The 12,726-nt window shown below is 44.2% G+C and overlaps 1 protein-coding gene across 11 annotated transcripts in view; it reads left to right on the top strand.

Moving 5' to 3' along the window:
• CTCF (CCCTC-binding factor) overlaps window positions 1-10,397 on the top strand; it is a 34,631-nt gene extending 24,234 nt beyond the window's left edge. For all 11 annotated transcript variants that reach the window (XM_058846006.1, XM_058846004.1, XM_058845997.1 and 8 more), the window contains 7 exons: window positions 447-567; window positions 1,336-1,485; window positions 2,822-2,982; window positions 3,367-3,549; window positions 3,937-4,072; window positions 6,677-6,844; window positions 7,846-10,397. In XM_058846006.1, the coding sequence (XP_058701989.1) occupies window positions 447-567; window positions 1,336-1,485; window positions 2,822-2,982; window positions 3,367-3,549; window positions 3,937-4,072; window positions 6,677-6,844; window positions 7,846-8,027 (1,101 nt within the window). In that variant the 3' untranslated portion in view covers window positions 8,028-10,397. The remainder of the gene's footprint in view (window positions 1-446; window positions 568-1,335; window positions 1,486-2,821; window positions 2,983-3,366; window positions 3,550-3,936; window positions 4,073-6,676; window positions 6,845-7,845) is intronic.
• Window positions 10,398-12,726: the final 2,329 nt, after the last annotated feature.

The following is a 12,726-nucleotide window of genomic DNA, read 5'->3' as shown; positions in this document are numbered from 1 at the left end:
CAGGCTGGAGTTGAAAATGCCATACCGTTGGTGTTCTTCCTTTGAGCTGGGTTTGTACCTTCTAAATAAAAAAGAAGAAAAGAATTAAGCTTCCCCACACTGCTTCCCCACACCACTTCCCTGTTGTTTCTCCAGGATATTTTAAAATTTAGAGTGTCTGCAGAGGCTGAGATGCTCAATAACAGTAAGGTGAGCACAGAGTCTAGATCAGGCCTCAGTGAGTATGGGAACAATCATCAGGCAAGACTGGGAGTGAAGCTGGGAGGTGAGGCAGAGTGGGCAGTAGCAAGTGGCTGTGTGCAATGGGAAAATGGCACTGAAATGGGCTTGTTTGGTTTTGTGCCGAAGTAAATATTAACTGCCTTAAACTCTTGACTGGTTTCTTCTAGTTTTGGCAATCTGGCCTGCTCATCTGTGCTAACTTCAGTCTTGCTCTTGGCTTCCAGGTTAGCAAATTGAAACGCCACATCCGTTCGCACACCGGAGAGCGCCCGTTCCAGTGCAGCCTGTGCAGCTATGCCAGCAGAGACACCTACAAACTGAAGAGGCACATGAGGACCCACTCCGGTACTGATGCTGTATTCTCTTAGTGTCAGAGCTGAGGCTACAGTGTCTGCTGACACACAGCAAACAAATACTATTGTGTGGTTTAATATAAAGCCTTTATAAAGTGTGTAGCTGAAAAGAATGCACCACGCTTTGTAGGCACTTGTAAATTTATAACCTGATTAAATTACTGCACTGAGAAATGAGCTTGGAGGATTCTGATTTCTATTTTGACTGTGAGGTGATAAAATGTAGGCACCTCTAGTATGAACAGAAGAAACTTTTTCTGTTTGCAGTGTTCCAGTTGAAGAGTAGAGCCATTTGCAGTTTCTTGCTTCAGTGCATCTTTAAAAGCATCTCATGCATGTTAGTTCATAAAGATGCTAATTTTTTCTTCAATATAAATAGGGATGATTTTAGCACAGAATGTTACTGCAGTGCCAAATTAATCATATTGCTAAAATTGAAGGGGGGAAAGATGCCCTTTTATGTATACATGAACATTCAGAACCTCCACCCCAAAAGAATCTGATGTCACTTGCTCTCTTCTGGCAGCCTGCATGTAGGTCTTGTGTGCATTTCTCAGAGTAAGAATTTTTGAACTTGCTTAAGGGTTGTAGAAAGATGTGTACTGGAGCTATAACTTGCAGAGAAAGATGTTACTGAGTGCTTCGTAGAATTATAATTTCTGATGTGTGTTGCAAGTTTTTGGGATGTTGTTTGGGGCTTCTTGGTGAGATTTCTTTTTAATAAAAGTGCTTGTTCTATTTTTTCCTTTTGCTCCTGAAGGAGAGAAGCCATATGAATGTTACATCTGCCATGCTCGCTTCACTCAGAGCGGTACCATGAAGATGCACATTTTGCAGAAGCACACGGAGAATGTGGCCAAATTCCACTGTCCTCACTGTGATACTGTTATAGCGAGAAAGAGTGACTTGGGTACGTGTCTCCCAAACATGGCCATTTGCTGAAGGTGGTACCAAACTTTCCAGGATTACAGTTCTCATAACCCAACTGCTGTCTCTTAACCCAGTACCCAGTCTGGTAACTGCACAACATGAAGCACAGCTTCACATCTGGGGCTGGTAACACACGCCTTTAGCTTACCATAGCTGCTGCAAGTTAGAACAGTTTTCAATTTCTTCTCATTATTTGATTTTTTTTTTTCCTCCCAAGCATACAAGGGGGGTTACTGTTTGCCCATAGATGCAAGGCGTTTATTGAACTTGGACTGAGATTTCAACAACATAAGGATTAGGATCTGAAAAGCAAGATCATTTGGCTTAACCTCCTGCATATTGGAGGCCTTTAAGTTTCATGCAGAGATATTTTCATCAAGTTAAAAGGTTTGAATTAGACCAGTATTTAACTTTTCAGGATTTGAAGCTGTATGCTCAAAAAAACCCTGAGTCCTTACAGTGGGACATTCCTGATCTAGTGAGCAGTAACCCAGTGTGATTACAGCAGGCAAGCTCTTATGTTTCTAGAAGGTGACAAACAATATCGTGCCCAGAGCAGCTGAGGGGAGGAAGGAGCCACGATTTGGCAGAACTTTCTGTCTTTAAACAGAATTATCACCCAAGTAATGGGAAGGCAGGCTCCCTTCCAGTAAAAATAAGTGCTACAGTAAGAGGCAGTTTGAGAGGAAGGCAGTCAGTTGATGTCAGGAGCAAACAAGCTGATTTACAACAGAGGAAAACTGATGTTAGCTATGAAGAATTTTTCTTCTAATAATGCTTTAATCTACCCTAAGCTACCTCGTGCAGCTGTGGTATGCTCTTAGTTGGAGGATTTTAAAGAAGTGACTAAAACCTCTCTTGGGGATTATCTGCTGGTATCCCTGTTGCCTTCTAGTCCTGTCACTCTGACTTCTAATCCTGCAGAAAATCCTGTTTCCCCCCACTGAATTACCTGGCTTCTGACTGCATCCAGGCAATTCAAGCTAGTCTTAAACATAGCAGTCCACAAGACTCTGTAGTTTGACAATCAGGTGTCATCAAATTCAAGTATCCTGAATCAGCACAGATTGCAACTAATAACCAAATCCGGAATCCTGTGGAAAAATCTTAATGGAGTTTTTCTGCAAGCTCTTTCTGTCTAGAAACTGTTCTAGTTGGTTTTACTTGTGAGTCCTTCAGGTTTTTAGTTGAATCCTAAGTTAACTATTCCACTATTTCAGCTGAGCTTGGGAGGGAGGGTCACTGAAGGACCATGGGATCATCTTTCATGCGTGGAAAGCCATGGTGGTAAAAGCTTTTGATTCTTTTTCCTGTAGGTGTCCACTTGCGGAAGCAGCATTCCTACATCGAGCAGGGCAAGAAGTGTCGCTATTGTGACGCTGTGTTCCATGAGAGGTATGCCCTCATCCAGCATCAAAAGTCCCACAAGAATGAGAAGCGCTTCAAGTGTGACCAGTGTGATTATGCCTGCAGACAGGTGAGCTGGGGGCACTACCACCACTTAGGAGTGTTAGGACAGGAGCTGAAAGTATGGGATGGAGGTCTTAGCTGTTATGATCAAATTAGCTGTCTAAATCTTTTGAAGGGTGTAAAGGAGAGTACAAGTGGTCTTTTCTTGGTGTGATCCTGTAGGGAAGAACCTTCTAATTCACAGCCTTGATGTACCCATTGACCAAGGGATGGGAGTCCATATAGAATGGAAGTAACTGGGATTGAATATGCCATCAATCAAGATGTTCTTGCATTGTTGTGGAATCATTGCTTTCCTGATACTAACCATAAAATTTTGGCCTCGTTTTAGCCAAAAATTCACTTTTCTGCATCCATTTATGCGAGTTTCCATTTTTCCTGTCCATGCCAGGAGCGGCACATGGTCATGCACAAACGGACCCATACTGGAGAAAAGCCTTATGCCTGTAGCCATTGTGATAAAACCTTCCGCCAGAAGCAGCTCCTCGACATGCACTTCAAGAGATACCATGATCCCAACTTTGTCCCTGCTGCCTTTGTCTGCTCCAAGTGTGGCAAAACATTCACTCGCAGGGTAAGGGAATATGCTTTGAATTGGGGAGGGCTGGGGTGGAATGAGGCTTTTTTAGCCAAGGGGAGGGAAATGTTTACACAGAAGGAAAGATGGGTGAGGTACAGGGTAAAATACGAATCTTTTAATAGAGCCCTTCTCTCTGAGAAGAGAGGAGAGAGAATTTGGAATTGGTACCAACACACATTAGTGTTGAATCATAAACAAGGTGGAAATGCAACTTTATGAATACAGTTAATGAATGTATACATTCTCCCTAAAGAATCTCTCTTTAATAAAAATGCAAAAGTTATACTTACCAGAAATGTGTTTGAAAATAGACAGAATGTCTGATCTTGAATTCAGTGCATGTTTTAACTTTCCTTGTGTTTTTAATCCTTCACTGAGTAGAACACAATGGCCAGACATGCTGATAACTGCTCTGGCCTAGATGGTGGAGAAGGAGAGAATGGAGGAGAGACAAAGAAAGGCAAACGTGGCCGAAAGAGAAAGATGCGTTCTAAGAAAGAAGATTCTTCTGATAGTGGTAAGAACAGCTCAGTACCTGCTAAGAATTACAGGTCTGTGATTCACTGTGTGTGTTAGCTGCTGGTTTGCCAATTCTGCAGGTTTCTTCTGGCACTTGAAAGAGTCTTGTCTGGTTGGCAAACAGAGAATATGGTGATACATGGCCAAGTACAGAGGGATGTACTGCCTGTGATAATATAGATCCTGCTGTCCTAGGCCTGTTCCAAGACAGTAGTTTAAAAAACACTGTCTGACACCCCTTGTGTCAGCTGTGCCATTCCTATCCCACCTATGCAGGAAACTCTTTGGTAATTTTTTTTCTAGTTTCAAGAGCCTGTGTGGTTCTGCAGTGCATTGCTATGAAATGTTACTTGATCCTTCTACACCATTACTGGGTGTCATGTCCAGACAACTCCACCACTGAATAGTTTGGCTGCTTCTGTGGAGGAAGGCTGGCAACATCCAGGGGAATGGTGGAGATTAATACTATATATGAAGGAAAAACTCAGTCCTAGTCCTGCCTCGTGGTCAAGGAAAAACTTTAATCATGTCTGCAGCAGAAGAGCCAAGTAGAGTCTCAAGACCAACCAGTTGAAAGATTTTGCAAAAGGAGTGTTGCTGATAAGCCTTTATCTGGAGTGCTTTATGTAATTAATCAAGAGGTGTAGGTTGGGAGAACAGGGATATTTCTGACTAGACAACTAGTATCTGAAAATCTCACATGGCAAACAAGTTTTAGGATGAGTATGATCAAATGATTTGCAAACCTGAATTCAAAAACAATAGAAATTTATACTTAAAGTCATATTTGTATTGATATTTAGAAAAATGTATTAGGTGAATTAAGCACATGTAACTAATTGTGTGTTTAAAACATGAAAAGGTAATGGTGGCTGGGTAAAATAACTGATGGAAGATAATTCAAAATGGCATTCTGGAGTACTGCATTGTTAGTATCTGATTTGAAATCTTCCTGGAAGCTCAGCCTGTTCTGAAAACTTGTATTTTATTTAGTTGGTTTGTTCTGGGTTTAAACCAGTTTTTTGTAGGGAAAGCTGGTCAAAAGTCAGGCTTGTTAATGAGCTGATGATGTGCAGTGAATGATGCCCAGGCTCTGTGCTGAGGGAATCCCTTCAGCCTCAGTGGAAGCAGCAGGTGTGGGATGACCACAGGAGTCATTCGATAGATTGGAAGAATTGACCAGTGGGAGCTGAGTAGCTGTAAGAAAGATGTGCTGATCACCTGCTTGAGTAATTGCATTATTCACTGTTGTGTTTATTTGGAAATCTGCAGTTTCATGAGGTTTGGCAGCTACTGAATACCTAAAAATTACAAGCAAAGCTATGATGAAATAGACCTATTTGTGTTAATGGTGGGGGGGAGGACCAAACAGTGATTGATAGTTTTGTCTCCTGGCTGCCCAACATTAGACAGAATGTTAATTGATAGATATTGAGTTGAGGTGAGAGTGTAAAGAACCTCTAAAAACGTGGGACCTGAGAAATCCAGTAAATAAATTCCTTGTGGGGAATGTCCCTTGGGTGACTGTAAAATCATGCAGCATCTACATGCCTCAGTGTGCCTTGGGGTTTTTCCCTTTAGCTGGATAAAAAGTATCCTCGTGGCCCATGTATGCTTGAGTGAAGCTACTCCTCTAGTGAACAGAGGAGAAAAAAAATTAAATTTAAATTAAAAATTTAAGGGCAATCGTTTTGCTGTCCAAACAATATTACCTTCTTTGACATCTCCCACTGCTTTTTGTCTGTTCTGGTTTTGCCCAGAGCATTCTGAACGTGTGGATGGTCTTCACCTATTAACTTTAAGGAGTGTTCTGAAGAATAAAGTGTAGAGCTTAAGGGGTAGGAGACTGGCTCTTGGATTCCTCTTGAGGTTCTCATGTTTCACAGAGATCCTGGAATGACTGCTACAGCAATTTACATGGGATATATCTCTTCTATTCTCTTGCCCCTCTATTTTCCCTACACTTCTTGAAATTATCTCGTCCCCTCCCCTAAACATCCTGTAAATAATCCTGTGTGATCCAAAATGGCCTTCCTCCTGAATCCCAGCCAGGAATTCCCCAACACCCCATAGTATCAAAGGTGATCTCAAGAGCTGCTTCCCGTGACTCACTGGGATGGGTTTCACACCTAAGTGTCTCCTCCTGGGAGTGTCCTGGACAAGAAATTTGTTCCTCAGAAGTCGTGAATTTGGGTTCCACTTTCCATTGGGCAATGCTGTGCTCCTCTGTTGTGCAGGTGGGACTTGGATGGGCTGTTGGACCCTCTGATGGGCTTAGGAGTAGCCCAGCCATTGTTATTTGATCTTCCTTGTGCTGTTGTCTCTGAGCCTCTTTGTGCATGTGCAGAGTAGCTTTTACCACATAATCTAACATAATTAAATTGCCCTTGCTTTCTGAAGGACAGCTTGTTCCTGCTGAAGGTAACAGATTAACAATCTGTGGCAACAGTTTTTGAACAAAGGCCTTCCTTGCCTTCTTTCTCAGCAGAGTTGACTCCTTCAAATCCATCCCTTTTGGATGGTATTTGAGGGTGCTTCTATGTAGATGCATGTGTTTCATTCTTGTTTAAATTGAAGATTTATCTGACATCCTTTCTTACAGAGGAGAATGCTGAACCAGATTTGGATGATAATGAAGATGAGGAGGAGACAGCAGTAGAAATTGAGGCTGAACCAGAAGTTGAGCAAGAGGCTCCTGCACCACCTCCCAGTAAGAAAAGAAGAGGAAGACCACCAGGCAAAGCTGCCGCGCAACCAAAACAATCCCAGCGTAAGTCACTAATTGGAGCTTACCTTACCCTGCTTGCTTGAGCACCTTTTTCCTTGGATTTGGCTGTTCTTGTAGATGTGATCCCTTCAAATGAGATTATTTTAAAAGTAGGTAACTGTTGTTGTCTCTACATTGCTAAGAACTCACCTTGAAATTTGTTGGAAGGGTTTTCTGGTCATGAGGGAACATGGCCTTTTCAGGCCATGCTGAAACAAAAAGGACTTTTTGTCTTACTTTTTGTTTAGTATTGTTTCATTTCATAGCTGTGCAAACTGCTCACTTCATTTTGTACCAGTTATGGTGTCTCTGCTGACATACAGTCCATGGGAAAACAGCTGTCAGTAAAAACATCATGGTGTTCTCACCAGGCTAGCTTTTGCAGGTGTTGCCACAAATGAACTTTCTTCAAGCTGTTAGCCTGAGCAAGGTGCAGGTGTTGTTTCAACTCCCCAGGGATGTCCTTAAGAATAGACATTGTAACTGTGCAAAGTGGAAGTAAATAAATTTCAGGCTCAAAGTAGGACAGGAAATGAGTTCCTTTAAAGTAGTGGTGGCTTCCTCAGTGGCTTGACTGTCTGCTCTGTTTTCTCTCTGGAATTACTTTGTGGAAGCATTTAATGCTGAATTTGTCATCACTAAATTCCACTGAAGTTTAAGTTTTGTCTTAAGCCCATATATTGATATGGGGTTTGGTTTCATTCATTATTCTACAAAATCCACCATTTGAAAAATGTTTTAGTATGAAAATGCACACTGGAACTGTTGTACTGGGAGCCCATCTTCATACAAGGGCAAGAAAATAGATGCCTGATGCTTGGGTGAGTGAGGTGGATTGAATTGCTCCCCACTGATGTGGCAGTGATTGCTGTGGGCCTGACCTTCCCTTGCCATGGAATAGCCTTAAGGATCTACCAAAGAGCTGCTTGAGCCATGCAGGCTGATGCTGGAAACAGTAAAATAATCTGTTTCTCCCCACCTCCTCCTTTGTTTTGCCCTTCCAGCTGCAGCAATCATTCAGGTTGAAGACCAGAACACTGGTGAAATTGAGAATATTATAGTAGAAGTGAAGAAAGAACCTGATGCAGAAGCAGCAGAGGAAGAGGAGGAAGCTCAGCCTGCTGTAGTGGAAGCTCCCAACGGAGACCTCACCCCTGAGATGATTCTCAGCATGATGGACCGGTGATGGAGGAAGACCACGTTGGCTGACTGAACTGGCCTGGGCTGTGTTTAAGCGGCTCAAATCTATTTTTTTCCTTTTATCTTTTTTCTTGGCTTTGGGAAATGCATCATTTTAGACCATTTTACCAAACATACTGGGAAATAAAACGATGTTAGAATGTGATTTAACTAGAACTTGCTGTTTTATGTTAGCATTACAGGATCATGGAACATTAGGAAATATTTTGGAGTCCTTGAGGGTTTCCTCTGAGATGCTTGGTTTAGTTTTGCTCTGAACTGCATTGTAAAGCTGGTCCAAGGGCCGTGTTTACATGCACCAAGTTTTGATATACAAAAGTGGAAGCCTTGACTAGAGTATGTGGAAAACCATACTTGCCCTTCCAGTTCCCAGAGTCCTTGAGCCTCTTCTCTCAGTAGTGTTTTTAACTGTAAATGCAGACTTGGGAGGGTTCTAGACTTTTGAAATGTTTTTTTGGTTGGTTTTTTGTTTTTTTGTTTTTGCTTTCTCCCACTGAGTAGCTCCGGTTCTCCAAGTCGGCTGCACATGGTAGTTTTGGCATGCTCCAACTGGTTTCTGTCCTTAATATGCTTTGCTTCCTGCAAAGCATTTCTGTAATGGTCAAGCTTGTAAATAACTTTTTTTTTTTACATTTTAATCTTTTTCCATTAATTAAGAGGTATGCAAAAATGCAGTTTAAAGAAACCCCAATATTCTAATTCCTTTCAAACTAAGTGACAAGAGAATTGATAGAGTGTAAATGTTGGAAAAGCTGTTGATAAGGTAGAGAAAAGATGTACCCAGACTATTGCTTGCAAAAGAAGAGAAACCCACATGTGAAATCTGGTTTTGAAGCACAAAAATATTGTATTTTATAGAATCTTAGACTGGCTTGGGTTAGAAGGCATTTACAGACCATCTAGTTGTACCCCCTGCCATGGGCAGGGGCACCTTTCACTAGACCAGCTTCCTCTGAGCTCTGTCCAACCTGGCCTTGAACACTTCCAGGGATGGGGCAGCAACAGTTTCTCTGGACAACCTGTGCCAGAGCCTCACCACCCTCACAAGGAAGAATTTCTTCCTAACAGCCCATCTAACCCTGCCCTCTGTCAGTTTAAAGCCATTTCCTTTTGTCCTGTCTCTCCATTCCCTTGCCAAAAGTCCCTCTCCAGCATTCTTGTATGCTCCCTGCAGGTTCTGTAAGGCCATTAATTAGGTCATCCCAAAACCTTCTCTTCTCCAGGCTGAGTATCTCCAGCTGTCTTTCCTCTTAGGAATGGTGCTCCACCCTTCAAATCATGTTTGTGGCCTCCTCTGGACTCGCTCTGACAGTTCAATGTCCTTGTCCCAGAGCTGGATTCAGCACTGCAGGTGGGGTCTCACCTGAGTGGAGCAGAGGGGCAGAATTCCTCCCTTCCTGCTGCCCACAGGGCTTTGTGCAAACACAGCCCAGCACATGTGGCTGGGACATGTCCAGTCTCCCCCACCAGCTCCCCCAAGTCCTTCTCCCCAGGGATCTGTTCATTTCCAGCCTGGATTGATCCCAAATGTTGTCCCAGCCCAGGTGTCCTACCTTGCACTGGGTCTTGTTAAGCCTCATGAGATTCCCATGGGCCACTTCTTGAGCTTGTCCAGGTCTCTCTGGATGGCCCTGTCCTTCAGGTGTGTCACTGCACCCTAAGCTTGGTGTTACCAAACCTGCACCTGAGGGTGCACTCGACCCCTTCATCCATGCCATTAACAGTGATACTAAATAACACTGGTCCCAGTATGGACCCCTGAGGGGCATCTGCTGTCCATCCAGAGTCTGAGCCATTGACCACTGCCCTCTGGATGTGACCATCCAACCAATTTGAAACATATAATTAACCTTTTTGAGTTATAATTTCATGAATACATTTTCTTTGCTCTATCTTGTAGTTGTATTTTGTGTTTATGAATCCTATGTTAAAACAAAAGTGGTGATTTATAAGTGGGTCACTGCAGCCCTCAACCTGGGCCAGGAAATTTTATTAATAGGTCAGTAATTCTACAATTTTTGAATCTCTGATAAAGACAAAAAAGGAATAATGTGAAATACAAATGATGCCTGTATATGAAAATGTCACATGTTAAAATATGTAAGCTTTTTATAGAGCCTCAGTCTTGCTGATTTCAAACAAATTTTTCTTCTATGTATCGCTTTTAAGAGAGCTATCAGTTTAGCTATCAGACTCTAGGTTGATGCATTTTTGTACTTAGCTGTACTGTGTGATATTTTTCATTATTTTAGGAAGCCAACATGGGAAAAAAATACTGTTATAAAATATGTAATGGGGTTTGAAAGCTGGGAAGGAGAATATACTGCTGTACAGCTAATAAATAATAACGGATTAACACGTGTGCTCACTGGCTGCTTTCTTTGTGTACATCAACGGTGCGACCTGGCAGCTCTCTCCAGATGGAAAAGCTGCTCTGCCCAGAAGGATGCTGTCAACAGGGACCAGCTCCTTTCTCACTGCAGGTGTTCCCTCTGCCCCAAGCCAAGTGCAAGGTACCCGTCCATGACCTTAAATCACGGTGTGCTACCCTGTGTGTAGAGGAGGCAGGATGTAAAATGCAAATGTTGGCGTTCACAGCTTGAGCTTGGAGTAACATGGGAGTAGTTGTTACTTGTGTTTGTTTTGACTGTGATTCTAAATGGTTATAGCTGATGGTTTAGTTAACAGGAATATAGTTTCCATTTCTTTCTGAAAAATGGGATTGGTACTTGGGTGGGGTTTCTGTGTGTGTTTTTTAGTTACCTCTGACAGCAGTTTAGGGTGCCAGCTGTGGGCAGTGACTGCAGGTTCAGGATAGAACCTCCTACTGCTGGTACAGGAGTCACTGCAGATGACACTGCTTAGGAGACTGTAACCAAGCACAAGAGTTGCTAGTTCTGGTTTTCACTAGGTGTGTGGTGACTCGTTATCCCTGGTCTTGAGAGATGGACTTGTCAGGGAAAACCTGTCTGGAGATGGAAGCTTGGAGTTCTGAGCAGGCTGGAGGCTTGTTGCAGCAGGTGGGGGAGGTTGTGTAAGGGCTGCTTCTGTGGGAAGTCATGTCTGGCTGAGAAATGGGTAAATCCTCAAGTGCTTTTCCAGCTGGGCAAGGAGCTTGTGTACTCAGAAGCCAAAGATGTTTCAGTTTGAGGCAATGCTGAGGTGGCTTTACATAAGCCTGGAGCTAGGGAGGCTTTGTGGTGCGTGGGAAAACCAAAGGTGTCCCTGGGATCTCTAAGGAGAACCACCATCATCTCTTAAACCCTGTGGCTCAACCCAGTGCTGACAAGTGGGGTGTGAAGGATGGTGCAGTGGCTTTATTTTAGGTGGTGGTGGCCCAAGGAGGTGTCACACTTGCTCCAGCAGAGACCTCTTGTTCTGTTTGAGTGTTCCATGTGCAGCAGCTTGTGCTGTTGTACCCAAGCCTGGGTGACACCAAACCAGGTGCTCTAGCTCTCCTGGAATTCAGAAGAGCTGGGGGAGGTGGCAGTGTGTGAACAGCTTATTGGGAGGCTGAAAGGAAGAGAGCCTGAGAGGTTCTGTTTGCCCAAAGACCACAGGTGTGGTTGGTGCCAAGTGGCCTCTGGCGTGTTCATCTGAGGAAACACTGCTTCATGAAGGGTTGTGGGCTGTGACCATGTGCTGACCTCATGCTCTGTCCTTTAAGCCCTGTGGCCTTCATGTGCCCACCCCTGAGGTGGCACTGTCAGGGCCCAGGTGAGCACCACCTCCCCAAGAGTCTGTGGCTGACAGCTCAGCCAGGGCATGGGTGGCTCTGGGGCAGGGCAGGGGGGAGCCTCACCATCAGCCAAGCCCAGCCAGCCCCTCCCACCAGACACTGGTGCTGGCAGTCCGAGAGGTTGGGAGACGTGTGACATCCAGGCTCTGGCAGGTACCTGCCACAGGTACCATCACCCTGCTGTGATGCCCTTGCAATTGCCTCTTCTAGTGCCAGTGTTCCTGGAGCTCTAGGCTTGACAGCTCTCTGAAGCCTTAGCCTGAGGCACAGGGCAGCTTGCTGCTGGGGCTGAGGTGCCTGTTCCAATGGGGGAATCCAGATCAGAAAGGAGTAGGAGCAGCAATGTTGGGGCCTTGCCACAATCGCCTTGGCAGGCCTTTTCCAGCTCCACTGTTCCTGGTGCTCTTGGCTCTCTGGCTCTCAGCTCTAACCCTAAGCATAGCCCTAGCCCTTAGCCCAGATCTGAGGAGCGATCTCTGAGCAACTTCTTTATTGTGATCTGATTCTAGAACTCTCTTCACAGACCCCAGTAGAGGTTTTGTGAGGATGGAAGCTGTCACCCTGTGTCCATCCTCCTTTTCTCAGCCTGGCATGTTACCTTGTGATCTGCTCAGTTGACCTGGTTTCTCTGTGCTTGCTCAGTCAATGGTCCTGTTATGCAGACTGGGATTTATTTGATTTGAGCTCAGGCTCGTGCCTTGGGCATCTCTGCTTGTGCCTCTTGCAGGCTTCTGGTTTGCCCTTGGAGGAGCAGTTCTGGAGAGATGCAGAGCAATATCCCAGCCTAATGCTGAGGACACACATCCAGGGCAGTATCCAAAGCCTGAACATGGACAGAACAATTCTGCTCAACCCAATAGCTGTTATCAGTGCTGGAAAAGCTGGGTCTTGGGCTCTGAGTGGAAAGCCAGGGCTGGGATGGATCCAAGGAGCATCACTGTGTCTG

This window comes from Poecile atricapillus, chromosome 10 (genome assembly GCF_030490865.1).
Source record: "Poecile atricapillus isolate bPoeAtr1 chromosome 10, bPoeAtr1.hap1, whole genome shotgun sequence".
Lineage (NCBI taxonomy): Eukaryota > Metazoa > Chordata > Aves > Passeriformes > Paridae > Poecile > Poecile atricapillus.
This window is presented reverse-complemented; position numbering and strand designations above follow the sequence as displayed.